This window comes from Amblyraja radiata, chromosome 1 (genome assembly GCF_010909765.2).
Source record: "Amblyraja radiata isolate CabotCenter1 chromosome 1, sAmbRad1.1.pri, whole genome shotgun sequence".
Taxonomy (NCBI): Eukaryota; Metazoa; Chordata; class Chondrichthyes; order Rajiformes; family Rajidae; genus Amblyraja; species Amblyraja radiata.
Genome location: NC_045956.1, coordinates 56,102,770 through 56,130,463, shown reverse-complemented (window position 1 = coordinate 56,130,463; position 27,694 = coordinate 56,102,770). Strand labels below are relative to the sequence as shown.

At 45.4% G+C, this 27,694-nt stretch overlaps 1 protein-coding gene across 1 annotated transcript in view; it reads left to right on the top strand.

Moving 5' to 3' along the window:
- Window positions 1–2,555: 2,555 nt before the first annotated feature.
- LOC116974094 (probable E3 ubiquitin-protein ligase HERC4) overlaps window positions 2,556–27,694 on the top strand; it is a 70,501-nt gene continuing 45,362 nt past the window's right edge. The window contains exons 1-10 of the mRNA XM_033022225.1: window positions 2,556–2,814; window positions 7,969–8,128; window positions 10,127–10,200; window positions 10,301–10,522; window positions 14,482–14,573; window positions 15,932–16,023; window positions 18,804–18,910; window positions 23,589–23,653; window positions 25,612–25,712; window positions 27,045–27,104. Coding sequence (XP_032878116.1) covers window positions 2,586–2,814; window positions 7,969–8,128; window positions 10,127–10,200; window positions 10,301–10,522; window positions 14,482–14,573; window positions 15,932–16,023; window positions 18,804–18,910; window positions 23,589–23,653; window positions 25,612–25,712; window positions 27,045–27,104 — 1,202 coding nt within the window. The 5' untranslated portion in view covers window positions 2,556–2,585. The remainder of the gene's footprint in view (window positions 2,815–7,968; window positions 8,129–10,126; window positions 10,201–10,300; window positions 10,523–14,481; window positions 14,574–15,931; window positions 16,024–18,803; window positions 18,911–23,588; window positions 23,654–25,611; window positions 25,713–27,044; window positions 27,105–27,694) is intronic.

The following is a 27,694-nucleotide window of genomic DNA, read 5'->3' as shown; positions in this document are numbered from 1 at the left end:
GTGGATCGCGGGTTGGCCTCTACAGACATCTGCAGACCCTATGGAGAGGAGAGGACAGTTATACTCGTTTTGAGTGACCACCGATGATGATGACTCTTGCAGTCTGCAGCGGGCCAGTAGGCAACATTCCCCGACGGACATCTCGCTCCGTTGGGAGGTCAACAAAGCTCGGGCAGACCAAAGAGCGTCTTTCACCGAGTTGATGACCTTCCAGCAGCACTCGACGTCGGTCTCTGAATGCGTCCCTGGGAACAGTCCGTAAATCAAAGAGTCCTCTATGACAGAGCTGTTTGGAATAAATAGTGACAGGGACCCTTGCAAACCTCTCCAGACTTTCTTTACAAATCCACACTCTGCAAAGAGGTGGGCAACTGAGGGCAGCGTGCGCTGCTAGTGAGGTTCCGACAGTGCAGGAAGGATCTGACTGGGAGGGCTCCCCTCACTGCCAGCCAAGCCAGGTCTTGGTGCTTGTTGGTGAGTTCTGGCGATGAGGCATTTCGCCATACAAGCTGGGCAGTCTGCTCTGGGAACCACACCACAGGATCCATGGAGTCATTTCTCTGCAGTGCCTGCAGGATGTTCCATTCTAACCACTGCCGAATGGACTTGTTGTCAAAGGTGCAGAAGAACCTTTCCACGAATGACAGATGAGGCGGCAATGTCCAGCTGGCTGTAACATTGCGTGGCATCTGCGCCAGGCCCATCCTTCCCGACACCGGGGACGGGTAGAACCTCAGCAGGTAGTGACACTTGGTGCCCACGTGCCTTGGCTCTACGCTCTGCCTGATGCACCCAAACACGAAGGTGGCCATCAGGGTGAGGGCGATGTTGGGCACGCTTTTACCCCCGTTGTCTGCCGACTTGTGAATTGTGGCCCGTTGCACCCGGTCAATCCTCGACCCCCCAGATGAACTGGAGGACGGCCCGGGTAATCCCTGTGGCATGGAGGGAGGGACAGGCCACACTTGTGCCAAGTACAGCAGCCTTGAGAGCACCTCACACCCGATGACCATTTTTTTCCCGTTATAGAGGGAGTGCTGCTTCCACAGCTCCAGTTTCTACCCCACCTTGGCTATCCGCTCCAGCCAATTCTTGTCACACACCTCAGTCTCCCCTGAACCAGATCCTCAGTATCCTCAAGGTCAGGCTTGATGGTGAAGGGGACGGAAGATCGGTCGGGCCAATTGCCAAAGAGCATGGCCTCGCTCTTCCTGTGGTTCATCCTGGCTCCCGAGGCCGACTCAAACTGGTCGCAGATGCTAATCAATCTGCGGACCGACCCTGGATCCAAGCAGAAGACGGTGACATCGTCCATGTACAGGGAGGTTTTGACCTGAGTGCCCCCACTGCCTGGCAATGTCACTCCTCTTATGCTCACGTCCTTCCTGATGGACTCCGCAAAAGGTTCAATACAACAGATGAACAAGACAGGGAGACAGGACAACCCTGCCTGACTCCAGACCTGACGGGGAAGCTGTCTGATTCCCACCCATTGATTTGGACTTCACTACAGATATTGGTGTAGAACAGTTGGATCCAATTTCTGATTCCATCCCAGAAGCCCATGTTGGAGAGCACGTCCCTCATGTACGTGTGCGATATCCTGTCGAAGGCCTTCTCCTGGTCCAAGCTGACTAGGCAGGCATCCACCCGTCTGTCCTGCACGTAGGCAATGGTATCTCTCAGCAGCGCCAGGCTGTCTGAGATTTTCCTGCCAGGTACAGCACAGGTTTGGTTCAGGTGGATCACCCATCCCAGAGCAGACTCCATTGCACAAGGAGCAGAAAGAACACACCAGCTCAACAACTATCCATCCACCCCCACAGGCAACTCCCGTCGCATCTATGACAGAGTCTGCAGTTCCCCTACTGGACTATTGGCTGGCGCAGCAGTACAGTTGCTGCCTCACAGTGCGGACTCGATGGGCTGAAGGGCCTGTTTCCACACTGCATCTCTAAACTAAACTAAAAGAGGTTCACCTGAATTAGAGTGTAAGAAGAGTCTGGACAAACTGTTGCTGCTTAACAGCGCCAGAGACGCGGGTTCGGTCCTGACTACGGGTGTTGTCTGTACATAGTTTGCACGTGGTCCCCGTGACCCCATGGTGGTTGACACCTTTCACCCACATCCCAAAGACGTGCAGGTTTGTAGGTTAATTGGGTTCTGTAAATTGTCCCTACTGTGTCGGATAGAACTAGTGTACGGGGTGATTGTTGGTCATGCAGTATCTCTTTCCATGCAGTATCTCTAAACTAATAGTAAAAGGTAGAGTAGGTTGTCTGAGTCCTTTTCCCAGAGTGGAAATGTCAAATACTTCAGCTGAGAGGGAGGATATTTAAAGGAGACGTGCAGGACGAGTTTATTTAAAAAAAAGAGTGAGAGAGTTGATGAGCAGAAGGAGCAGGGGGAGGGATGGGTGGAATTAGCAGACGCGCAGTTGGTGATTGGTGACAGTGGGCACGGAGGGAGGCACTAGCAAGGCGGAGAGGTGGGGCGATGGGAGGGGCAAGATCCGATACTTCTGGTCATGACACTGGTGCGTTTCCCAGAGACGGAGTGAGAGTGAGCAGGGACTAGAGGCGAGGATGCTGTGCTGGGGCGAGGGAGCGTCTGTTCGGGAAGCGCTGCTGGGCAGCGGGGATAACCGAGACATCTCTGAACCCACCGAGCTGGAATGTCTACGGGACCGACCGGTGAAGGAAGTTTCGTGCGGGGCCGGACACTGCGTGTTGCTTCACACAGACGGCACGGTGTACACTTGCGGAGAGAACGATAGCCGGCAGCTCGGGAGGAAAGCGGACAAGTGTGCCTTGGGTAAGCATTGCCACTGATCCTCATTCACAGTGGGAGAGCGAGGCGAGAGATTTGGCATCTTCGTGGAGTTTCAATGATTTCAGATCCAACAGATGCTCAGATTGAACTCTCCAAAGCCGCTGGAGTGACTGGATGGGTCAGGCAGCATCTGTGGAGGATGTTTCGGGTCAGGCTTATTGTCGTGGGGGAGAGAAAGCTGGAAGAGGGAAGGGGCGGTGAGACAAAGTCTGGCGGCGACAGGTGGATACAGGTGAGGGGGTGGGGGAGCTTACTAACATCTCAAGTCTGAAGAAGGGTCCAGACGTGAAACGTTGTCTGTGTCCATCTCCCTCCACAGATGCTGCCTGGTCCGCTGAGTTCCTCCAGCACTTTTTTATGTTTTGATCAAGATTCCAGCATCTGCAGTTCCTTGTGTCTTCAGTCTTGGACCTAATTCTGTTTGGACCAAGATACTTTTTCTCAGTTAAACCCACGCACCTTTCAGGTCGGGACCCTTCTTCAGACGGAGAGTTTGTAGGTGAATTGTCTCTGTAAACTGTCCCCAGTGTGTAGGGAGTGGATGCGAAGGTGGAATAACATGGAACTGTAGTGTGAACGGGATGTGGCACTCAGTGGTTCTTCCATGCTAAATCAATCGATCAACCAAAAAGTCGCGGTTCAAACGCACTTTGCTCTTTGCTCAAGATTCCAGCAAATGCAGTCGCTGTGTCTTTGCTGTTTTACTCTCCTTTCCCGCAGTTCAGAGGAGACTCCTATATTAGATTTTCTGTTCTTCATCTACAGATGCTGTCTCGGGTTGTTTTAACAGCGTTTTTTGTTTTTATTACAGAATTCCACTTGCAATTTAATATATATATAAACACTATTGAATATATTCCAATGATATATAATTATATATGTAAATATATATGTAAAATTCCAAGCTCCAGGTAGAAATCCATGACAATTTAATGCAACATAAAGTACTGCATATTGATAATTAAATACGGTTCGTTCACTTTAACTGCACAGACCGCCCCTTTCCTCTCTGTCCAACCCGAACGACGCAGTGGAAAAATAACAGTTTCGTTTCCCGTTTTTGCTCTCCAGCAGGTTGTTTATTTGTAGAACAGTTTCGATTTCCAGCGTGTATCAGTCCTTGGAGAATACAAGGAACTGCAGCTGCTGTTTTACCAAAAAATACACAAAGCGCTGGAGTAACTCAGCGGTCAGGCAGCAGCAGCAGCAGCACTGGAGACAATTCGGGTCGAGACCCTTCGGTTTGAAGAAGGGTCCCGACCCCAAACGTTACCTATCCGTGTTCTCCAGAGATTCTGCCTGACCCTCTCTGTTACTCCAGCGCTTTGAGTTTTTTAAAGAACACGTTCAGTAACAGAGATAGAAACAAATAACTGCAGATGCTGGCTAATACAAATAACTACCTGTCTGAAGAAAGGTAAGTTAACGGAAAGTCGTCTGTCCAATTCCCTCCACAGATGCTGCCTGACCCGCTGAGTTTCTTAAGTAAACTGAGCATTTTATTTCCACCATCTGCAGCCTCTTGTGTGTCCAGATTTTATTGCCTTATTTCCATTTAGATTTATTATTGCCAAGTGTACCGAAGTACAGTGAAATTTTAAATGTTATTCAATTAAATCAGATAATACTATACACAAATACAATCAAGACAAACATAAGTAAAATAGGTAGAGTAAAGGGAAAGATACAGAGTGCAGAATATAGTTCTTCGCATAGTAACACATCAGTTCCATAGACAAAGCCCATTGCCAACAAGGGGGAAGAGGTGAATCGGACAGTACCCTAGTTTATGGAAGGACCGTTCAGAAGCCTGATAACAGCGGGGAAGAAGCTGCTCCTGGGTGTGATGGTGCGTGCTTTCAAGCTTCTGTACCCTCTGTCCAACTGGAGCAGCGAGAAGAAAAGAGCAGGGTGGGATCAGTCTTTGATTATATTGGCAGTTTTTTCAAGACTGCGTCAATTGAGGTATCTAATTATTTCTTGAGAAAAACAAAGTACTGGAGAAACTCAGTGGGTTCGGCAGCATCTGTGGTGGGAAATGGACCACCGACTTCCTCCAACACTTTTATGTTTGGCCCTGTATTCCCACACATTTTTGTGCTCACTCAACTCAACAGGACGGCACAGTGGTGCAGCGGTAGAGCTGCTGCCTCACAGCGCCGGTGACCCAGGTTTGATCCTCACCTCTAGTGCTGTCTGTGTGGAGTTTAAATTTTCTCCCTGTAACAGTGTGTGTTTCCTCTGGGTGTTGCAGTTTCCACCCTCATCCCAAAGATGTGTGGGATCTAGGTTAATTGGCATCTATAAATGTTACAGAGTGTCTGGGGCGTGGATGAGAAAGTGGAATAACATGCAACTAGTGTGAAAGGGTAATCAATGGTCAACATGGATTTGGTGGGCAGAAGGGCCTGTTTCTATACTGTATCTTTAAACTAAACTAAACTACTTGCATTCAGCGGTACACAAAATTGCTGGGGAAACTCAGCGGGTGCAGCAGCATCTATGGAGTGAAGGAAATAGGCGACGTTTCGGGCCGAAACCCTTCTTCAGACTGATGGGGGGTGGGGGAGAAGGAAGGAAAAGGGGAGGAGGAGGAGTAGCCCGAGGGCGGGCGGATGGGAGGGTGGGAGGAGACAGCTAGAGGGTTAAGGAAGGGGAGGAGACAGCAAGGGCTAGCAAAATATACTATAGGTAGGGGTCTCCTCCCCTTCCTTAACCCTCTAGCTGTCTCCTCCCACCCTCCCATCCGCCCGCCCTCGGGCTCCTCCTCCTCCCCTTTTCCTTCCTTCACCCCACCCCCCATCAGTCTGAAGAAGGGTTTCGGCCCGAAACGTCGCCTATTTCCTTCGCTCCATAGATGCTGCTGCACCCGCTGAGTTTCCCCAGCAATTTTGTGTACCTTCGATATTCCAGCATCTGCAGTTCATTTTTGAACTACTTGCATTCAGCTACTTGTTAGTTTGAGCTGATCCCAGTGTTGAACTGCATGTTCTCAGTTATGCCTTCTCCTTGATAGCAAAACCTTCCATTCAGGCAGTGTTGATCCTTTCACACCAGACTCCAATCCATTGCACTGGAAACTGAACCATGTGCTTTGACTTTGATTCATATTATGTACTCTTCAACAGAAGGGTCTTACTGCCAACAGCAGCCTCACAAATATTATTTAATATTGATATTTGCTTATTATTGCCCTATTTACCGAGATACAGCGAAAGGTTTTATTTTGCGTACTATCCAAACAAATCAGATAATTACACGTGAATGCAATCAAGCCAAACACAACAGGAAGAAAGAACAGAAAGTCATAAGAGTGCAGAATATAGTCTTCAGCATCGTAGCATTACAGTTCCAGAGAAAAAGTCCAATGTCGGCAATCAAGTAGGTTGTAAGATCAGGACTACATTACTAGCTTATGGGAGGACCAACCTGTGCGCCAGTGGTATCCCAGCGAGCAGGGCCAAACCCTCCAGCAGGCCTCAAGCCCTTGCCCGCTGTGAACCCAGGACTCACTCACCAAGGATGGAGGACCCGCCCGGCAGGCCCATCTCGCACTCCATGGACTCTGAACTCGGCCCTGAGCCACCGGCATCGCGGGGACCCGCGGAGAGCCAGGGACCGTCGAGAGCATAAATGGGCCCTATGTACACCACCGATAGCGAGGAGGGAGCAGGGCCGTAGTGGAGGGGGCAAGGCCATCGAGTGTTACTTGGCGGGGGAGCCGCCGAGAATGATGGGCAGATCTAGTGTGAAGGGGCTGCCGAGAACGAAGGCAGGACCCGCCGGGAGGGAGCTGCTGCAACGGACGGCGGCAGGCAGTAGATGGGACTGTTCAGTGAACTCTTGTAACTTTGTTGGTGCCAGAACGTGGTGACGCCTGTGTATTTAGAAAAAATATAATTTAAAAAAATATATATATTAATACTATAGCACACAGTAATACTGCTGTATGATTTTACCGAGTTGTATGCAAAACAAAACATTTCACTGTACCGAGATATATGTTATAGCAATGTTACAACATTTTGAGATTTTAAAAATCAAGTCTGCAATTGATCCCATCAGATAAAGCATAAAAAGAAGTTTAATTTGACACCTAATTCACTTTCAAATCTTCAGTATTAAAAAAGTTATGGCCATTTTCATACTCGGAAATTAGCATCTTGTTCCCTATTGCTTTTGCATTGACTTAACACAAAAGCTGTGATCGAGGACAGTGAAAAGCCCATAACTTTCTTAAAAATTAAGAGAACTGAATGACATTTTCAGTTATTGTAGATTGAAGCATTATGAAACAAATATAAAACTTGGATGATCTGAAATTAAAGCATATAATTAGGTAATTACCTAATTGTAGTCAAATACAAAATTGACCGTTGTGACGGAAATAGTAATAAACACCCAGACTGCCTTGAAAATTCAAAAATGTGATATTGTCAAGATCAGAACTTTAATATTGTTGTATGCTGTAAGCCCGTAACAGATAGGTAAATAAATTACAATTTCTAGCAATGGACCAAGCCTTTATGGAGAAGATTAGTTGCTAGCTGGTACATTGGCATATCATAATCAGTAGCATCATCATACTCCTCAGATTGTAACCAATAAGCAACATACCAATAAGTATATATTTTTTATTCTGAATAAAGTTTATAATTGAAATTAACACAAAATAAATCAACTCTTTTAGTGGATTGACAATCTGCTTGAGGAACTGAGTGGGTCAAGCAGCATCAGTGGGTGGAAAGGATTGGTCGACATTTCGGGTGGAATTAGGAATAATTTCAGATTGCTTGTTGATCCAGATCCCAGCACGACAGTCTCTTGTGCCTAAGATAGACACAAAATGCTGGAGTAACTCAGCAGGACAGGCAGCATCTCTGGATAGAAGGAATGGATGACATTTTGGGTCGAGACCTTCAGTCTCTTATGCCTCGTCTTTCAGTGGATCGGCCTATCGTTGGGGCAATGAAAGCAAGTAATATGGAATTAGTTAAGTCTCTGGAGTCACCAACAACAGTGGCACAGCCTCACAGTGCCAGTTTGATTTATTTGGTTATTTGTTCTATGGCCACTGTAATTTTCATTGTGAATAATGCATGCACGTGACATATATCTCTGCCGTTTATTTTACAGGGCAAGTCGAGGCTCTAAATACACGGACAGTTGTCCAGGTGGCCTGCGGATGGCGCCATACACTGGCTCTTTGTGAAGATGGATCTGTCTTTGCCTGGGGAGCTGGAAATGATGGCCAGCTGGGCAGAGGGGAGTGCCAGGACTTTGTTTCTCAACCAAGGTATTGAGTCTAGTCCGAAAGGCAACGTGAATGTCACATGCTCACTGCTAACCAAACACTAGATGGCTAGATGCCTGATGTGTGTTGTCATATTGCCCCAACTAAATATCTCCTAGATTATACACGCCGTCACCAGGTTATGAGCATATGACATACACCTCCTCGCCATAATATTATTAAACTCAAAGCTGATTAGTACGGGTGTTAAGTGTTATGGGGAGAAGGCCAGAGAATGGGGTTGAGAGGGAAAGATAGATCAGCCATGATTGAATGGCGGAGTAGACTTGATGGGCTGAATGGCCTAATGCTGCTTTTATAACTTATGAACCTATGAAGACTCTGACGAGCGTAGATATGTATGTATGTGTACATACACGCAATTCCCTGTGAATAGCAGAACTAGTTTCATTGCGCTCCACTTTTAATAATTGTTCTTTCTTATCAGATTTATGACCATTTAGAACATTGAACAGCACAGGGACGGGCCCTTCTATGCCAAACATAATTGCAGGACCAACCTAGCACATAATCCATACCCCTCCATGCCCTGCATATCCATATGCCTACTTAACAGACTCTTAAATGCCACCTCCACATCTGCCTCAACCACCACACCAACATTCACTGGCCTATTTTAAAAAAAAACTTACCCTGCACATCTCCTTTAAACTTCTCTCCTCTCACCTTAAAGCTCCTTCCTCGAGTATTTGGTATTTCCATCCTGTTGAAAATAGGTTTTGATGTCATTCATTACAATACGATTTTACCATATCAAGTGACTTTCGATGTGTATTTCCCGAATTATGGTGAAATAGACTTACTGACATGAGTAAAAAAAAAAAAAGCCATCTTTTATCCAGGAATGACCTATTTCCACAGCATTTTAGATATTCTATGTCAAGGATTCCCAACTTGGGGTAATTTTCGCCGACCCAGGGCGTAAATTTGTTGATTCTGGATTTGTACATATTTTTTCTCATTGACTGACTGTGTTTAGTTCGGTTCTGGTATACCGGTATCTGTTCATCATTAGTGGTTCATAAATAAGTGAAATAACATTGTTATGTGCTATTAAAGTTGCCAGGGGTAAACGGGATGAAAACGTTTAGGAATCCATGTTCTAAGTACTTGTATAATTACATAATAGAATAATAGAATTAAACAACATGCTAAATAGGTGATGATTCAGGTCGGAAGCCTTCTTCAGATTGATTATAGAGGGGGTAAAGGAAGCTGAGAGAGTGGGGAGTTAGGACAAAACGTGGCAGGTAATAGATGGATGCAGGTGGGGCGGGGGGGGAGGGGGGGGTGTGGAAGTCGGTCGATCGATAAGCAGATGTTTGGAACAAAGGCCAGAGATTAAAGCAGAAGGTGTGAGATAGACTGGTTGAAGATTTGCAAATTGTGGAGAATGTTGTTGGAAGGGAGAAGGGAGAGAAATAGGTGCAAGTGCAGGTGGGACACGGGGGAGTAGTGGGTAGAAAGAAGTGGGTGTGGAGGAGAAAAGGGAGGGGCAGGGGGTTTGTTAGACGATTACTAAAATTGGAGAATCCAGTGTTCACATCGTTGGATTGTAAGCTACCCAAGTAGAATTTGAGGTGCTGTTCTTCTAGTTAGGGTGTGACCACAACCTGGCAATGGAGGAGGCCCAGAAAGATCAGGACGGGAATGGGAAGGGGAGTTAAAATGGTTAACGGCTGATAGAGCCAGTAGGCCTTGGCGGACTGAGCGCAAGTGTTTAGCGAAACAGTTGCTGAGTGTACGCTTGGTCCCGCTGATGGGCATGAGGCCACATCGGGAACACGTGATGCAGGAGATGATTTTTGAGGAGGTGCACGTGGACCCCCCTTTATCTTGTTCCCTCAAACCTCAGCTTTGGTGATCTTCAGGTGTACAATGACGAGTAATTCTTCCATCACCCTTAAGTGATTGACGCTATCATGCACATGCACCGCACCTTATCGGAGATTTGGAAAAATATTTGTCATTTACCTGCAGGAAGGTGACTCAACTTGAAGGTCCTATTGTGCAGGTTCGATGTGGCCATTCCCACTCCCTGGCTCTTTCTCAAGGTAACGTCAATCTCGTTGTACAATCAAGTATTTAACCAAGTGTTCTTTATCGCGTCTGTTGTTGGAATTTCTAAATGAAAGCTTTGTTCGATCACTTTAGATTGTACAGTCTATTCCTGGGGACAGAACATTTACGGGCAGCTGGGAATTAAAACAAGCTTGAAGAAGCAGCCCAGTCCACATAGTGTGAGATGTCTGCGTGGGATCCCAGTGGCCCAGATAACTGCAGGGGAAAGTCACAGCTTTGCCCTCTCTCTATCGGGTGCAGTCTACGCATGGGGGAGAAATGACCGTGGACAGCTGGGGCTCAAAGACACAGCAGGTAAGAACACATTGGAGCGGCTTTACCCACAGATGTCAGTAAAGAGAGAGTAAAAAGTGTATAATTGTCAAATGTAGATAGAAACATATAAAATAGGTGGAAATAATAGAAAATGTGGCCCTTCGAGCCTGCACCGCTATTCATTGTGATCATGGCTGATCATCCACAATCAGTAACCCGTGCCTGCCTTCTCCCATATCCCTTGATTCAGCTAGCCCCTAGACCTCTATCTAACTCTCTTTTAAATTCATCCAGTGAATTGGCCTCCACTGCCTTCTGTGGCAGAGAATTCCACAAATTCACAACTCTCTGGGTGAAAACGTTTTTTGCTCATTTCAGTTTTAAATGGCCTGCCCTTTACTCTTAGGCTGTGGCCCCTTGTTCTGCACTCCCCCATCATTGGGAATAATTTTCTTGCACCTAGTTTCTATAAGATACCCTCTCATCCTTCTAAATTCCAGTGAATACGAGCCCAGTCTTTCCAATCGTTCCTCATATGACAGTCCCGCCATCCTGAGGATTAACCTCGTGAACCTACGCTACAATGCCTCAATAGCAAGGATGTCCGTCCTCAAATGAGGAGACCAAAACTGGACACAACACTACGGATGTGGTGTTTAAGAAGGAACTGCAGATGCTGGAAACTTGAAGATAGACAAAAATGCTGGAGAAACTCAGCGGGTGAGGCAGCATCTATGGAGCGAAGAAAATAGGCGACATTTCGGGTCGACACCCTTCTTCCCAGGGCCCTGTACAACTGCAGAAGGACCTCTTTACTCCTGTACTCAAATCTTCTCGTTATGAAGGCCATTAGCTTTCTTCACTTTTTCCTAATCTGACACCATTGAGGCAATAATCTGCCTCCTTGTTCTTGACACCAAAGTGGATAACCTCACAATTTTCTACATTTGTCTCTTGCCCAGAGTAGGTGAATCGAGGACATAGGTTTAAGATGAAGAGGAAAATATTTAATAGGAATCTGAGGGGCAACTTATTTCACCCAAAGGATGGTGGGTGTATGGAAGGAGATGCCAGAGGAGGTATTTGAGGCAGGGACTATCCCAACATTTAAGAAGCAGTTAGATGGTCGATTAGACAGGTACATGGATTGGACAGGTTTGGAGACATATGGACCAAATGCTGGCAGGTGGGACTATTGTAGATGGAACATGATGGCCGGTGTGGGCAAGTTGGGACAAAGGGCCTGTTTCCACACTGTATCACTCTATGACTCTATGTATTAACAGTGGAATAATTATATATTTAAAAAGTATAATTAAATTCTAAAAGAATAAAGAGTGTTTAATTGTCATATGTACCAACAATGGAATAATTACACTCTTACTTGCAGCAGCATAACAAACCTGTAAACACAATACTCATAGATAACATAATAAACAAAAACTAGGTCATAAATTAATAACCCCAATACGTGCAAAAAGGCCCAACGATCCTTAGTGCAACCAAAGACAGCCCATAGTTCACTGTTCAGTTAGTTTTACAGATACAGCATCAAAATAGGCCCTTCAGCCCAACAAGTTCATGCTGACCATCGATCGCCCATTCACACTAGTTTTATGTTATCCCACTTTCTAATATAATAAGGTCATAAGTGGTAGTAGGATTAAGCCATTCAGCCCATCAAGTCTACTCCACCATTCAATCTTTTTCTCCCTCCTAACCCCTTTCTCCTGCCTTCTCCCCATAACCTCTGACACCCGTACCAATCAAAAATCTATCTAGCTCTCCCTTAAAAATATCCACTGATTTGGCCTTGACAGCCTTTTGTGGGAAAGAGTTCCACAGATTCACCACTCTCTGACAAAATTAATTTCTCCTCATCTCCTTCCTAAAAGAACGTCCTTTAATTTTGAAGTTATGACCTCTAGTCTTAGACCTTCCCACTGGTGGAAACATCCTCTCCACATCCACTCTATCCAAGCCTTTCACTATTCTGTATGTTTCAATGAGGTCTCCCCTCATTCTTCTAAACTCCAGCGAGTATAGGCCCAGTGCTGTCAAATGCTCATCATAGGTTAACCTACTCATTCCTGGGATCATTTTTGTAAACCTCCTCTGGACCCTCCCCAGAGCCAGCACATCCTTCCTCAGATATGGTACCAAAAATTGCTCACAATATTTCAAATGAGGCCTTAACAGCACCTGAAAGAGCCTCAGCATTACATCCCTGTTTTTGTATGCAAACCATCTTGAAATAAATGCTAGCATTGAGTTTGCTTTCTTTACTACTGATTCAACTTGCAGATTTACTTTTTGGGAATCCTGCACCAGCATTCCCAAGTCCCTTTGCACCTCCAATTTCTGGATTCTCCTCCCATTTAGAAAATAGTCTCCACCTTTATTCCTTCTCCCAAAATGCATGACTCCACACATTGCTACTCTATATTCCATCTGCCACTTTTCTGCCTACTCTCCCAACCTGCCCAAGTCCTTCTGCAGAGTCCCTGCTTTTTCTACGCTACCTGCATTTCCACCTATTTCTGTATCAGCCGCAATCTTGGCCACAGAATACTTCAATCTCCTCGTCCACATCATTCTCATCTATTCCCTACACACGAGGGGCAATTTACAGAGCTCAATTAACCTACAAATATGTTTTGTAGTGTTCAAGAGCCTGGCGGTTGTTGGGAAGAAGCTGTTCGTGATCCTTGAAGGTCATGGTTTACAGACTCCTGCACTGTTTTTTTGCTCTTGGTTCCATTATCTGACGAATCAGATGTGAAATGGTTCGGATTTCTGAATAGTTGGATTGAGGATTATTTGGAGTTTGACTGAGGCACGGTCCCAGCACTAGTCAGGTCCCATCTTGAACAGCCTGGCACAAGAAACCCATGAGATCCTTGGATCCCCCTCGATTGTTTGCTTCATCCACTGTCCACTTGCTACATTTATCGTCAGTGCTTCTGACTCCATCAAGGGGGAATCCCTGACAAATTGATCCTTCCTTCATTCTTGTTCTGTTGGTTGCCAGTATTCACATCCAATTTTGTAAGATTTTATACACTTCACAGCTGATGAATGGCATAGTTCCTATTAGTACCAGTTAAAAGAACATTGTCATTGCTCATGTTTGTGTGATGGTAGAAATAAGCTTTCTGTCTCTATAATCTTCCGAATGCCAGAAAAACACAACTGCCTGAGCTGATTGCATTTGTATCCAAATTGGTAAATTAAATCTTTAAAATGTCTTTCTACGGTTCACTTTTCTTCTCGTTGTTTCAGGGCGAAATAACACTTGAGATTGAAGCATATTGATAAGAATTTCCCCCATATCTAGATGCCTCAAAACTTCTTCAGTGCTGAAAAAGACACAAACTGCTGGGGTAACTTAACGGTTCAGGCAGCATCTCCGGAGAACATGATCAGGTGACATTTCGGGTCGAGACCGATCTTAAACGTCAACTATCCATGTTTTCCAGAAATGCTGATGACCCGCTGAGTTACTCCAGTACTTTGTGTCTTTATTTGTAAACCTGCATCCGTAGTCCCTTGTATTCCTTCCATTCCTTCCATTGACTCAATTTACACATAATGCTGCCTCAGCCAGGCCACCAGCATAATCAAGGATGACTCCCACCCAGCCACTCCCTTTCCCTCACTCCCTCTCCCATCAAGCAAGAGGTATAGTTGTGTGAAAACGCACACCACCAGATTCAGGGACAGTTACTTCCCAGCTGTTATCAGGCAAATGAACCATTCTACCAACAACCAGAGGACAGTCCTAAGCTACTATCTGCCTCATTGGAGACCCTCAGACAATCTTTACTGGCTTTATCTTACACTCAGCAGAATTCCTGTTATTCCCTTTATCATGAAAAGTATTTCTGCTGACTAGTTGACACGCAACAAAAGCTTTTCACTGTATGTAGGTACACGTGACAATAAAATAAAATAAACTATATCTCCTTTGCTGATGCAGGTTGTTTTTTTTTCAACAGAATGCCACGACCCATGTCTTGTGCAACAACTGAAGAAGCTCAATGTGAAATATATCTCCTGTGGCAACAAACATACTGTTGTTGTAACTAAGGTATGCTTTTGGTTAATATTGTGATCCACTCTATAGCCGCTGACTAATCGGAGAGTTTAGAAGTGAGTTTCAATGATACTTCATTGTCACATGTACCGAGGTACAGTGAAATTCTTTGTTTTGCGTATAATATACAAAGTATGCAAAGAGTTGCCATGTATAGGGTGCAGACAAAGATACAATAGTATTCATTATAGTCCAGATGATCCCTCGTTGATCTCGGTGCACAACTACCCCACCGGATCCCTCCTTGTTCTTGTGTAACAAGAGCAGCAGGAGTAGACCTCTGGCCACTCAGCTATTTAACTTGCTCCACCGTTTAAGATCTGAAGAAGGGTCCCGACCTGTAACGTTGCCTGCCCATTGCCCTACACAGATGCTGTTTGACCCACTGAGCTCCTCCAGCACTCCAGTTTTGACTCATGATTGCAGCATCTGCAGTTCCTTCTGCATCCACTGTTTAATAAAATCTTTATTGATGTGATTGTAACATCAACTCCATAACTTGCCCCTGCCCGCAGTAACCTTTCACAACTGTCCCCACCACACGACTTATTTAGATTCTATCCACCTCATTTTAAGGAAGGAATTGCAAATGACTTCAGAAAGAAAAGAAAATTCATAAAGAAAAAAGGTCCAGGAGATTTCAAGATGTTGTTAAGCTGGAAAGAGTGCAGGGAAGATTTACAAAGATGTTGCCAGGATTCGAGGGTCCGAACTATAGGGAGAGGTTGAGCAGGCAGGGTTTGTATTCCAGCAGTCAATGTCTCATATCTGTTATGATAACCATAACATGGGCACGTGAGTCCTGGCAGTGGGCGGTGGAGGATGGGCTGCGTGAGTCACGGCGGTCAGGTGAGGACTGGGCCGCGGGAAAGCCAAATATCGCTCGGGGACGCGCCGCCGAGAACAAGGAGGGACCCGGCATGGGGATGGGCTGAATGAATTTAAAAAAGGACCTTGCGGGGGAGGGTTGCCGATAGAATAAAGGGAGACCCCAGATGGGAGGGGGCCGAGAAAACAAAAAGGGACCCGTAATGAGGGGCCGCTGAAAACAGAGGGACCATCGGGACTATAATGAATACTGGTGTAACTTTGTTGCACCTTCTACTTGGTAACTCTTTGCACACTTGTGCATTGTATGTAACACTGAATTTCACTGTACCAAAACACATGTGACAATGAAGCACCATTCGTTCATTTATTCATTCATTCATTCTTTCTTTCGTTCAAGTTGGGCCAATAAGGGCCTGTATGCTGTATGATTTAGTGACTCAGTGATTTTGTGTGCAGATTTCACTCCCTTGATGGCTGCTTTAATATTATTATTGTGCATCCCCCAACCCTCCCCATTACAGGATGGAGATGTATTCAAATGTGGAGATGGGAATGTGACCTTTCAAAAGGTGAAGCAAGTCAAGGGCAAGGTTTCCCAGATAGCTTGTGGAAGGTGAGTGGCATCAGTGTTTGACATGCGGCCGGCCTGTCCATTTCTTCAAAGCTACCATTGATTCCAGCCCATTCTGATGAGTCACACACCTCATCAACACAGTATGCAACTCGCCAATGGAGGGGAAAATTTACTTTTAGTCATTGGAGATCGAGAAGAGATAATTAGTTATTGACCATGGAACATAGGAAATGGAATTGTACGGATCACGTGCAGACAGAGGAGATTAGTTTAACTTGGCATTATGTTCGGCACGGGCATTGTGGACCAAAGGGCTTGTTTCTATGCTGTACTAGAGTCATACAGCATAGAAACTGGCCATTCAGACCATTGTGCCTTTGCCAAACAAGTTTCCCCATCTATGCCAGTCCCACCTGCCCGTGTTTTGCCCGTGTATCCCTCTAAACCTTTTCTGTCCGATCACCTGTCCAAATGTATTTTAAATGTTGTTATAGTACCCTGCCTCAACTACCTTCTCTGGCAGCTTGTTCCCTATACCCAACACCATCTGTGTGCATAAGTTGCCCCTCAGGTTCCAATTAAATAATTTCCGTCTCACTTTAAATATATGTCCTCTGGTTCTTGATTCCCCTACTGTGGGTAAAAGATTGTGCGATCATGCTATCTATCCCCCTCATGATCTTTGACACTTCTATAAGATCACCCCTTAGCCTCCTGCGCTCCAGGGAACAAAGTCGTAGCCTGTCTGACCCCTATAGCTCAGGCCCTTAAGTCATAGCAACATCCTCATAAATCTCTGTGTGCTCTTTCCAGCTTAACTACACCCTTCCTTGAGCAAAGTGATGAAAACTGAACACCGTGAAAATCCGGCTAGATCTGCAAATCAAAAATTATTCGATTTTTAAAACGGCAATCTATTTTTAGTCGAGGCCTGTTTTAATCATGATGAAAAAATAGCAGCAACCTAGATGAAGCCTCGACCACGCGGAAACCACTTCCAACCATTAGGGAGAGTGACCAAAAGCTCCGGTGACCTCATGGAAACCTTGGGTGGCAGGCAAGGTCACCAGAGGTTGCTGTTTAGGTCTCCTAAGTGGGACAGGGGCTTAACTCTCCCTGGATCCCACGCAATTTAACATTCCAGAACAAATGGCTTGCTGACATCCATATGGACAATGTCTATGGCTTTGCTCTCATCAATCTTTTTTTGTTACTCGAAAACTTGAATCAGATTGGTAAGACATGATCTCCCATGTACAAAACCATGGTGACTATCCCTAACCAGCCCCTGCCTATCTAAATGCATATATTTCTTATCCCTCAGAATACTCTCCAGTAACTCGCCCTTATAACTGAACCTATCAAATTCCAGTAATAACCTGGTGCATCTTTTCTGCACCCATTCCAGCTTAATAACATCCTTGGGGCTGTTGAGACAAATGCCAACTTTGTATTCCATTATGGTCGTTTAGCTTAGTTTAGAGATACAGCACGGAAACGGGCTCTTCGGCCCACCGGGTCCGCGCCGACCAGCGATCCCCGCAGTATCCTACACACACTAGGGACAACTTTTACATTTACCAAGCCAATTTACCTACATACCTGTACGTCTTTGGCGTGTGGGAGGTAACCGAAGATCTCGGAGAAAACCCACGCAGGTCACGGTACGTAGTCAGGATCGAATCCAGGTCTCCGGCGTTGCAAGCGCTGTAAGGCAGCAATTCTACCACTGTGCAACCGTGCTGTTGCTGGTGAATTCAAATGGATCTGGAATTTTAATAAATAAGGCTAGTCTTGGTAATGGAAAATGGGAAATGTTTAGATTGTTAAGACCCCATCTGCTTTGATAATAATCGCCATAGAAGGAAATTTGCCATCTTGGTCTGTCTTATGCATGTACCTATGTAAAAGTCTCCTCAATGCCACTTATATGTGAATCCACGCCCACCAACCTGGATTGACATGAACTGCTGTGTCAGTTCAGGGCAATTCAGGATACCAATAATTGCTGGCATTCTCTACATCCTGTGAACAATCAAATTAAAAAAATAGATTTCAGAAAGTCAGTAAAACCAGCAGCCAATACTCATGCAAATAGTGTTGATGCTTGAATGTTGTTCTTTTAACTGTTTTGATTAGTTCTGGAATTTTTAAGGGCACCTTTGCAAATGACAGCTTCATGTTTTATGCATCTTTAAGTACAAATCAGTGATATACATGTCCACCACCGATTTTCCAGCAAACTTCCTTTGATCCGGATAAAATCCAAAGAGCACACTTGAATCCCCCCTCGCAAAACACCCCTAAAAATGTGGGTCGGCCGATCTTGATTGCAGCGGTACTTCCCCGGCTGATCAGCAGGATATATTTTCCCCCTGTGACCCGTGCTCTGGAACTCTGGCCCAGCCAGAGCCGGCAGATCCGTTCCCATAACCGACTTCTGAGGCCAACTTTGTGAGCCGGTATCTCGGCCACCCGACTGCCTAGGTGGACTGTGCTTGTACCGTTCAATTCCTCTTGGAGGCCGTGACCTTTGTGACTTCGGCAATACGGATAATCCAGCAAATCCTTGGAGCCAAGGGTACTGGAAAATCAGTAGTGGACCTGTATAAATTATTGTGACATAGTAACCAATTTAATAGATTTTGGAGAGCATGAGATAATGTTCTGGACATTGAAATGTACCATCTAAATCCAAGGTAGAAGGCAACAAAATTGATTCATTACACACACACACACACACACACGCACACGCACACGCACACGCACGCACACACACGCACACACGGTGATCTTATTTGTAAACTTGTGTTGTTTAGCTTCCACACACTCGCCTACATCCCCTCCTCTGATCTTGTGGTTTCCTTTGGCTCTGCAAACCGAGATAAAACGAAGAAAGGGTCATCAAGAGACCAAGTTTATCAAGGTAACCATACTACAGGAACTCACTCCTGACTTTATATTTAGTTTTCACCCTGTAATATTTTAACACATTTGGTGAGATGAGGTCATAGAAACATAGAAAATAGGTGCAGGAGTTGGCCATTCGGCCCTTCGAGCCTGCACCGCCATTCAATATGATCATGGCTGATCATCCAACTCAGTATCCTGTACCAGCCTTCTCTCCATACCCCATGATCCCTTTAGCCACAAGGGCCACATCTAACTCCCTCTTAAATATAGCCAATGAACTGGTCTCAACTACCCTCTGTCGCAGAGAATTCGACAGATTCACCCCTGTGTAAAAAATGATTTTCTCATCTCGGTCCTAAAAGACTTCCCCCTTATCCTTAAACTGTGGCCCCTTGTTCTGGACTTCCCCAACATCGGGAATAATCTTCCTGCATCTAGCCTGTTCAACCCCTTAAGAATTTTGTAAGTTCCTATAAGATCCCCCCTCAATCTTCTAAATTCTAGCGAGTACAAGCCAAGTCTAACCAGTCTTGCTTCATATGAAAGTCCTGCCATCCCAGGAATCAGTCTGGTGAACCTTCTCTGTACTCCCTCTATGGCAAGAATGTCTTTCCTCAGATTAGGAGACCAAAACTGTACGAAATACTCCAGGTGTGGTCTCACCAAGACCCTGTACAACTACAGTAGAACCTCCCGGCTCTTATACTCAACCTCCCTGCTCTTATACTCAATTTCGCTCTTCGTCTAACTGGCGATTATAGAAACGTTATTTCCTTGGTTCCTTCTCAACTTTCATACATTTGTTGGTGGAATGACGATGTTAGCAGGAGACTTTGAATCCTTTGTCTTCTCCACATCACTTCCAGCCTTGGTTACTGTCTCCACCTTTCTCTCCCCCATCTGACTCGTCTCCCAATCAACCTGAATCCATCCACCTATCACTTGACATCTCTTGCCCTACCACTTCACCTCACCTCTTTCAATCATCTGATAGGCTTGGATAGAGTGGATGTGGAGGGCTTCGACAGAGTGTATGTGGAAAGGGTGTTTCCACCAGTGGGAGAGTCTAGGATTAGAGGACTTAACCTCAGAATTAAAGGACATTCCTTTAGGAAGGAGATGAGGAGGAATTGATTTTGTCTGTGTGTGGTGAATCTGTGGAATTCTTTGCCACAGAAGGGTGTGGAGGACGTTAATGGATATTTTGAAGGCAGAGATAGATAGATTCTTGATTAGTACGTGTGTCAAGGGTTGTGGGGAGAAGGCAGGAGAATGGAGTTAGGAGGAAGAGATAGATCAGCCATGATTGAATGGTGGAATAGACTTGATGGGCCGAAAGACCTAATTCTGCTCCTTTCACTTATTCCTTATGACCTCATGATCCATCTCCCCTCTACTCCATTAGTCTGAAGAAGGATTCCGACCAGAAATGTTGTCTGTACATTTTCCTGCCACCTGACTTGCTGAGTTCCTCCAGCTTTTTGTCATTTTGGCCAAGCTACCAATATCTTCAATCTCTTGTGTCTGCAAAGTTTTGAATATGTCAGTCCAATATGGTACCATCTGATTTTCATTTTTTCCTTTCGATTTTCACCTTTTTGCCTGCATTATTTTTATACACCGACAATCATTCATCATAGGCCAGTTACCTATAGATCCAGCCATTTGGATTACAGATTTTTGACATTCCCCAGGTGCACCAGAGCCCCAGAAGAGGGGTATGTAAGGATGTTCATCTCCAGGAGCTAAGGCAGCTCCAGCTGGTGGTGAAAACATGCAGGCACAAGTATAGCAGGAAGTACAGTGAAGATCGAACAGTACAGGTCCTCTCGCCCGCAATGTCTTACCGAACATGATGACTAGACCAACTCTAATCTGCTTACACATAATCCATATCCTGCACATCCATGTGCCTGTCCAAAAGTCTCTGAAATGCCACTATCATATCTGCCTCCATCTCTACTCGCAGCAGTGCATTCCAGGAACTCACCATCATCTAAAATCAAGACCACGTTCCTGGTTTTTCCCCATATCCCTTGATTCCATTAGCCCGAAGAACTAAATCTAACTCTCTCTTGAAAACATCCAGTGAATTGGCCTCCACTGTTGTCTGTGGCAGAGAATTCCACACATTCACAACTTTCTGGGTGAAAAGGTTTTTCCTCATCTCAGTCCTAAATGGCCTACCACTTATTCTTGAACTGTGACAACTGATTCTGGACTCACCAAACACGGGGAACATTTTTCCTGTATCGAGCCTGCCCAATCCTTTAAATTTTTTATATGTTTCTCCCCTCTCATCCATGAGAGATCCCCTCTCATCCATCTAAATTCCAGTGAATACAAGCCCAGTCAACCCATTCTTTCATGAAATGTCAGTCCCGCCATTCCAGGAATTAACCTGGTGAACAATACAGATATCGTTCTGGTAAACCACCATGCTGCCTTTCCGAAGCCTCCACATCTTACCAGTAATGGGGCGTCCAGAAATGCATGTGATACTCAAATACAGCCTATCCAAAACTTTATGGAATGACAACATGACTATCTGATTTTAGAGTGCATAACTTTCAAGCTTTAATAATCCCACATAAATAAAGAGTTAACAGATCCTGTGGCACAGTTTCTGCTTTCATCAAATTTATTAAGGCATGGCAGCACCTAGTCTCTCTGATGAACGTGAAAGATCATCTCATCCCCCCCAAATCCTTTTCAGTAAAACTTTAAGCCCCTTTCCCACTTAATTGTCCTCAGCACGCTAATTACGCGAGCTTGTGGTTGCGTTGAGGCGCGACGTTCCCGCGAAGGTCGCGCGCGACTTCATTCGCCCGCACAGCCGTCTGGAGCGCATGACGCAATTTGAAGATGGACCCAAAATGCAGGAGTAACTCAGCGGGACCGGCAGCATCTCTGGAGAGAAGGAATGAGTGATGTTTCGTGTCGAGACTCTTCTTCAGTCTGAAAGAAGGGTCTTGACCCGAAACGTCACCCATTGCTTCTCTCCAGAGGTGCTGCCGGTCCCGCTGAGTTACTCCAGCATTTTGCGTCTATCTTCAATTTTCTTGGCCCCGCTCTGGTAGTAGAACTGGGGACGGATCCGGTCCGCAACGGTCGTGAGCCCCAGGCCGAGCTCGGCGATCGTTTGCCTGCTTCTGCTGCTGTTGAAGGTGAGACGTTGCGTCGCGCCAGGGTCTTGGGCCTGTCCCACTTTGGCCGTCAGTTCTGCGACAGGCCGTTGGCGTGCGAAGATTTTGTTCACTACAAAAATTTCGGAGCGCCGCGCGATGTCTCGCACAACTACATACCCCTCCGCGCTTCTCAGTGGGACCTGCCCCGCGCCGCCATACGATGCCCCTGCGCCTCAACGTGACAACGAGGTCGCGCAATTTGTGTGCCAAGGACACGTAAGTGGGACAGGCCCTTTACTATTACTGACTTATAGTTCCCAGAATTTCTTTCCAACCTGTCTTAAATAGAGACACAACATCACATGTTTTTTTAGAAGATCATGCAAGTTATAGAGTTATAAGTCATTGGAGCAGAATTTGGCCATTCGGCCCATCGAGTCTACTCCACCATTCCATCATGGCTGATCTATCTTCCACTCTCAACGCCATTTTCCTGCCTTCTCCCCATAATGTTTTAACACATGTACTAATCAAGAATCTGTCAATCTCCGCTTTGTGTCATGCAGCATGGAAACTTGTCCATGCCCCGGCCTTAGTTGGATAGGATACCCATCAAAGCTGGTCCAAATTCCTGCGTCTGGCCCATATCCTTCCTATCCATGTACCTGTCCGAAAATGCCTTCAAATCTTTGTTATTGTGAACGTTATCAATGGCCTTCCAGACATCAATAAGATTTGACAAGCAGTTTATTTAGTCGTTTCACATTGATGTATGTGGGAGCTGGCTGTCTGCGGATTGGATGCTGTGGGTGTCTCCATTAAGGCAGATTGATTTCAGATCACCCTCAACAAACTTTAAAATGTCAGGCCTCTACTGTTGAGTAAGAATGGACATGGTTTGCTCCAAAACTGTTTCATTGGCTGCATGGAGTTTTTACAACAGATCAGAGGGGATTTATAAGGTGCTATCAAAATGCAATTCATTATTTTTCCAGTTGAAACTCTTGATGTATTTCTAGATTAATTAGTTTACTAGTGATGGCACAGTGATAGAGAGGATAACAACATAAGTTTGATCCTGACCTCTGTGAGTGCATGGGATCATGTCCTGGCATCTTCCACATCCCGAGGACATGCTGGTTGGTTGTTGGTCAACAAGGTACTGTTTATTAAACCTAGTGCTGATGAATGGAAGGAGAAAAGGCACTTGGACAGGTACATGGATAGGAAACGTTTAGAAGGATTTGGGCCAAAAGCAGGCAAATTGGACTAGCTTAGATGCGGCATCTTGGTGAGCATGGACGAGTTGGGTTGAAGGGTATGTTTCCGTGCTGTACGAATGTGACTTTCTGACTCTAATCGGGGTTGTTAATGGGCACGCGAGTGAAGAAAGATTATAGAAAAGTAATTGGGGAAATGGGAATGATAGGATTACTCAAAGAACCAGCATGGACAGGATGGGAGAATGGACTCCATCTATATCATTAAGAAATATTATTAAAATGGGAATGCATGTGTGAAGTTCGAAATATAATGATTTTACCTAACTTGTGTTTCTTACAGAGTCACACAATGCCAACGTTTACAAGATCTTTGCAGGAGCAAACATGAATTTTATTCAGACTCGGGTAAGTTCTTCGAGCTTTGTACTAGATATCAAGGCCATCTTTTGTTTCATTGATAAACACAGCATGGAAACAGACACTTCAGCCCACTGAGTTTATTCGGATCATCAATCTCCCATTCACACAAGTTCTATGTTATTCCACTATCTGATCCAATCCCAGCACACAAGGAGCAATTTACAGAGGCCAATTAACCTGCAAACCCACACATCCATGGGGTGTGGGGGGAAAACGGAGCATAGTCATACTGCATGGAAATAAGCGCTTTGGCCCAATTTGCCCACACTGGCATGCATTTGGCCTGCATTTGCCCCATGTCCCTCTAAACCTATCCTATCCATGTACGTTGTGATAGTACCTGCCTCAACTACTTCCTCCGGCAGCTCGTTTCATATACCTACCACCTTTTGTGTTAAAAAAAAAGTTACCCCTCAGGGTTTTACCCGATCTTTACCCCCTCACCTTAAACCTATGTTCTCTGGTTCTTTAGCCAGCAGGTGGTGCATCTGTGGAATTCAGACAATTGTGGATGCCGTCAATGGGTATTTTTAAGGCAGAGATAGACAGATGCTTGATTAGTACGGGTGTCAGGGGTTATGTGAAGAAGGCAGTAGAAAGGTGTTAAGAGGAAAAGATAAATCAGCCATGATTGAATGGCGGAGTAGACTCGATGGGTCGAATGGCCTCATTCTGCTCCTAACACTTATGTTTCCTGCATCTGCCATTCCTTGTGTCTCTATCCTTGTTCATCTTTCCTGTTTTCATCTACCCATTGCCGGCACACCTGTATATCAAATTATAACAGGCATAGATAGATAGGGTAGAGATATGATTAATTTTAACATTGGCTCTGACAAGTGGGACCAGCAGCTGAGGGAGGTGGAGAAGGAACCTCCAGGCTGGTATGAAGCACCATGACACCACGTGGTTCAAGACCCTGGAGGGCAGGTGCAGACATCACAAAATGGTCAATGGCAACAGAACACACGCCCCAATCCAACGGCCAGGGAGAACCTCACCTGTGGAAGCTGTGGGTGGGTCTGCTATAGACAGGAGAACCGGAGAGGAGGACGGAGGGAGTCGGCAAAGAGTGAGTGCAGATAGGAGAATGAACCGGGCTCTTGCCTCCCGAGGCTCGCTCAAGGTCGACTCTGGGAGTGGCCCCCGCAGCACAAAGACTGAAGGCGGCCCGGCGAGGAGAGGAACGACGGTTTACTGGATGATCCAGACGGAGGTGATGGCTGGAGGCCCGGCAGCAGCCTGGGGCTCACCTGAATCGGGCACCGCTCCAGGAGACCCAGCGCGCGGACTGGGCTGGACTTTGAAAATGGCACCAAAACCTGGCGGCTCTTGCATACAGTCTCAGTGGACTATTTCTATACACTTCGTATTTATTGGGGATTGTGCTGAGGCATGGCAATACTTTACTGAACTGTATGCAGAAAAATAATTTCCCTGTGCATATGTACATGTGGCAATAAAGAACCAATCAACCTTGGTTTCTGTTCCTCTGGCCTCTGCTTCCTATCCCTTCCCTCACCTGGGACCATCTGCCCATCATCCCTCCCTTATCTGTTTCCACCTATACTTCATCAGGCTCTGTGTGTGATCTACCCCCGTCCACTCCCCCAATCTCATCATATCTTGCCTGATTCCATCTATCACCTACCAGCCTCTGCCACACTCTTCCTTCTCACCCCCTTATGTAGATGGTTTTCCTTCCACACTCTCAGGCCACAGCAAAAAGTTGACCATCTCTATTCTTCCACAGATGCTGCTTGACCTGCTGAGTTCCTCCAGCAGTTTGTTTTGTGCTTCCAGAATAAGCTCCTGGTTCTAGATCTTCCAGCCTCAGAAGAATCATCAAGGGCTTGCTGTTGTGTCTTTTATCCATTCAACCACTCTCCATTTATGCCCAATTTCATAGACTGATTCCTCTAATTGTTGACTTTCTCTTTCAGCTTGACCTTGGCTGCACAGAGAACACAAAGCAGATACTCACATTGGATGAAACTATTGTTGAGAGATGGATCAACAACGGGCATGGAAAAAATGCAGAAAAGTAGGCGTTCTTTATATATTTTTTGGTTTCTATCCTCAGTCTTTGTCAACAGATATTTTTGCGCCTAGTCATACAGTGTGAAAAACAGGCCCTTCGGCCCAACTTGCCCACACAGACCAACATGTCCCATCTACACTTGTCTCACCTGCCTGCATTTAGCCAATGTTGGCCTAAACCTGTCCAATCCATGTACCTGTCTAAATGGTTCTTAAACATTGTGATAGTACCTGCGTCAACTACCTCCTCCGGCATAGACCCACCTCCCTTTGTGTGAAAAGTAACAATTGAAAATATCTGTGATCATGTGTAAATTCTCTTCAGCGGGTCACTCAAGGCTTAATTGCTGGAGAACTTGTCTTTTGTTTTGTTGAGAAATAATATACTGGATTTATAAGGCACAAAAGAGGACCACTCAGTCTTTTGAGTTTGTGACAGCCCAGGTTTTGAAAAGGCTGCTCACTTTATCCTTAATCCTCATAGATTAATAACATTTTCCTCTTCAAGTGCATCTATTTATAAATTAATATTTGGTCTATTTGTATGAAATTTTGAGGCAACGTATTTTAGATCAAAATAATTTGGAGCGCTCGTTTTAGTGTGGATTTTCCCAGTGTGATGACTTCACAACCCTGGAAGTACTAATGCAGCTGATTTGCCAATAAGAAAGCACATGCAGTAAAGTTTAGAGGGATATGACTCAAACCATATGAAAGGGACCAGCTTAGATGAGCACTTGGTCGGCATGACTAGTTGGGCCAAAGGGCCTGTTTCCATGCTGTATGGCTCCACATAGTTCAGTCCGAACAATACCCTCAGTTTTCTTCCATCAGGCTCCTGGAAATCCTTTAGTTGGAGAGCACCTGTAGTCAGGATGGAACCAGGGTCTCTACTGCTGCACCACCCTGCTGCTCAACACTCCTGTTCATCTCCAACCTCTGTCCACCCATCTGCCGATCACAACTCCTCACACCTGTAACCACCTAATATCACTTCACAGGATTTGTCCCACCTCCACTTCTCCTTTCCTACTTTCTCCCTCCTACGATCTACCTGGCGAATGGTCTCAACCCAAAACATCACCTATCCACGTCCTGCAGAGATGCTGCCTGACCCGCTGAGCTAGCCCAGCGCTTTGTGTTTTGCTCAAGATCTTTCCTTGTCCTGCTTCCAGAGCCTCTACTAACCTTTGCAAATGACTGCAATTGACAGGAAGTAAAATCACTTTTAGGAAGGGCAGTTTTAGATTTTTATTTGCTAGAGTTTACTTTGCTTTAATTTAGAGATCACAATATTAAACGAGCAATTGAACACTTTTTGTCTTTCCTATGATAGTGAAATTGATCTGATATTTTCTTCGCCATCCTGTCTTGTTGGGAGCTTCCTCAAGCCAAGGTGAGTGGAATAAAATCTTCACAGTTTAATGAATGTGAATGTGGACAAACATCAATAAGCTGCAGATGTTGTAAATCCAATATAAAAATAGAGAATGCTGAAACAACTCAGCAGGTCAGACAGCATTTCTGGGGAAAGACAGAGCAAATGTTTCAGACGATAGAAGGTGGGGTATCCTGGAAAGTAAATTCTCTCCCATTCTCCACAGATACAGCCAAGTGCATCCAGAATTTTTATTTTAGTCTTGTTGCACTTCAAGGTGTGAAAAAAGCTGGAGTAACTCAGCGGGTCAGGCACAATCTCTGGAGAAAAGGAATAGGTGAAGTTTCGGGTCAAGACCCGTCTTCAGACTGCGAGTCAGGGTTCAGGGAAATGAGAGATAGGAAAATGTACATAGAACAAATGAATGAAATGTATGCAAAAGGACAAATCAAAGCGAGCAAAAATAATCAAGGGAAGGTGGAGCCCACAATGATCCATTGTTGGTTGTGGAGAAGGTGATAACAAGTGGATACAAACAGTGTAAATCAGCAGGTTGACAGTGAAACTAGTACAACGACTAGGGTGGGGAATGGATGGCGAGAGAGGGA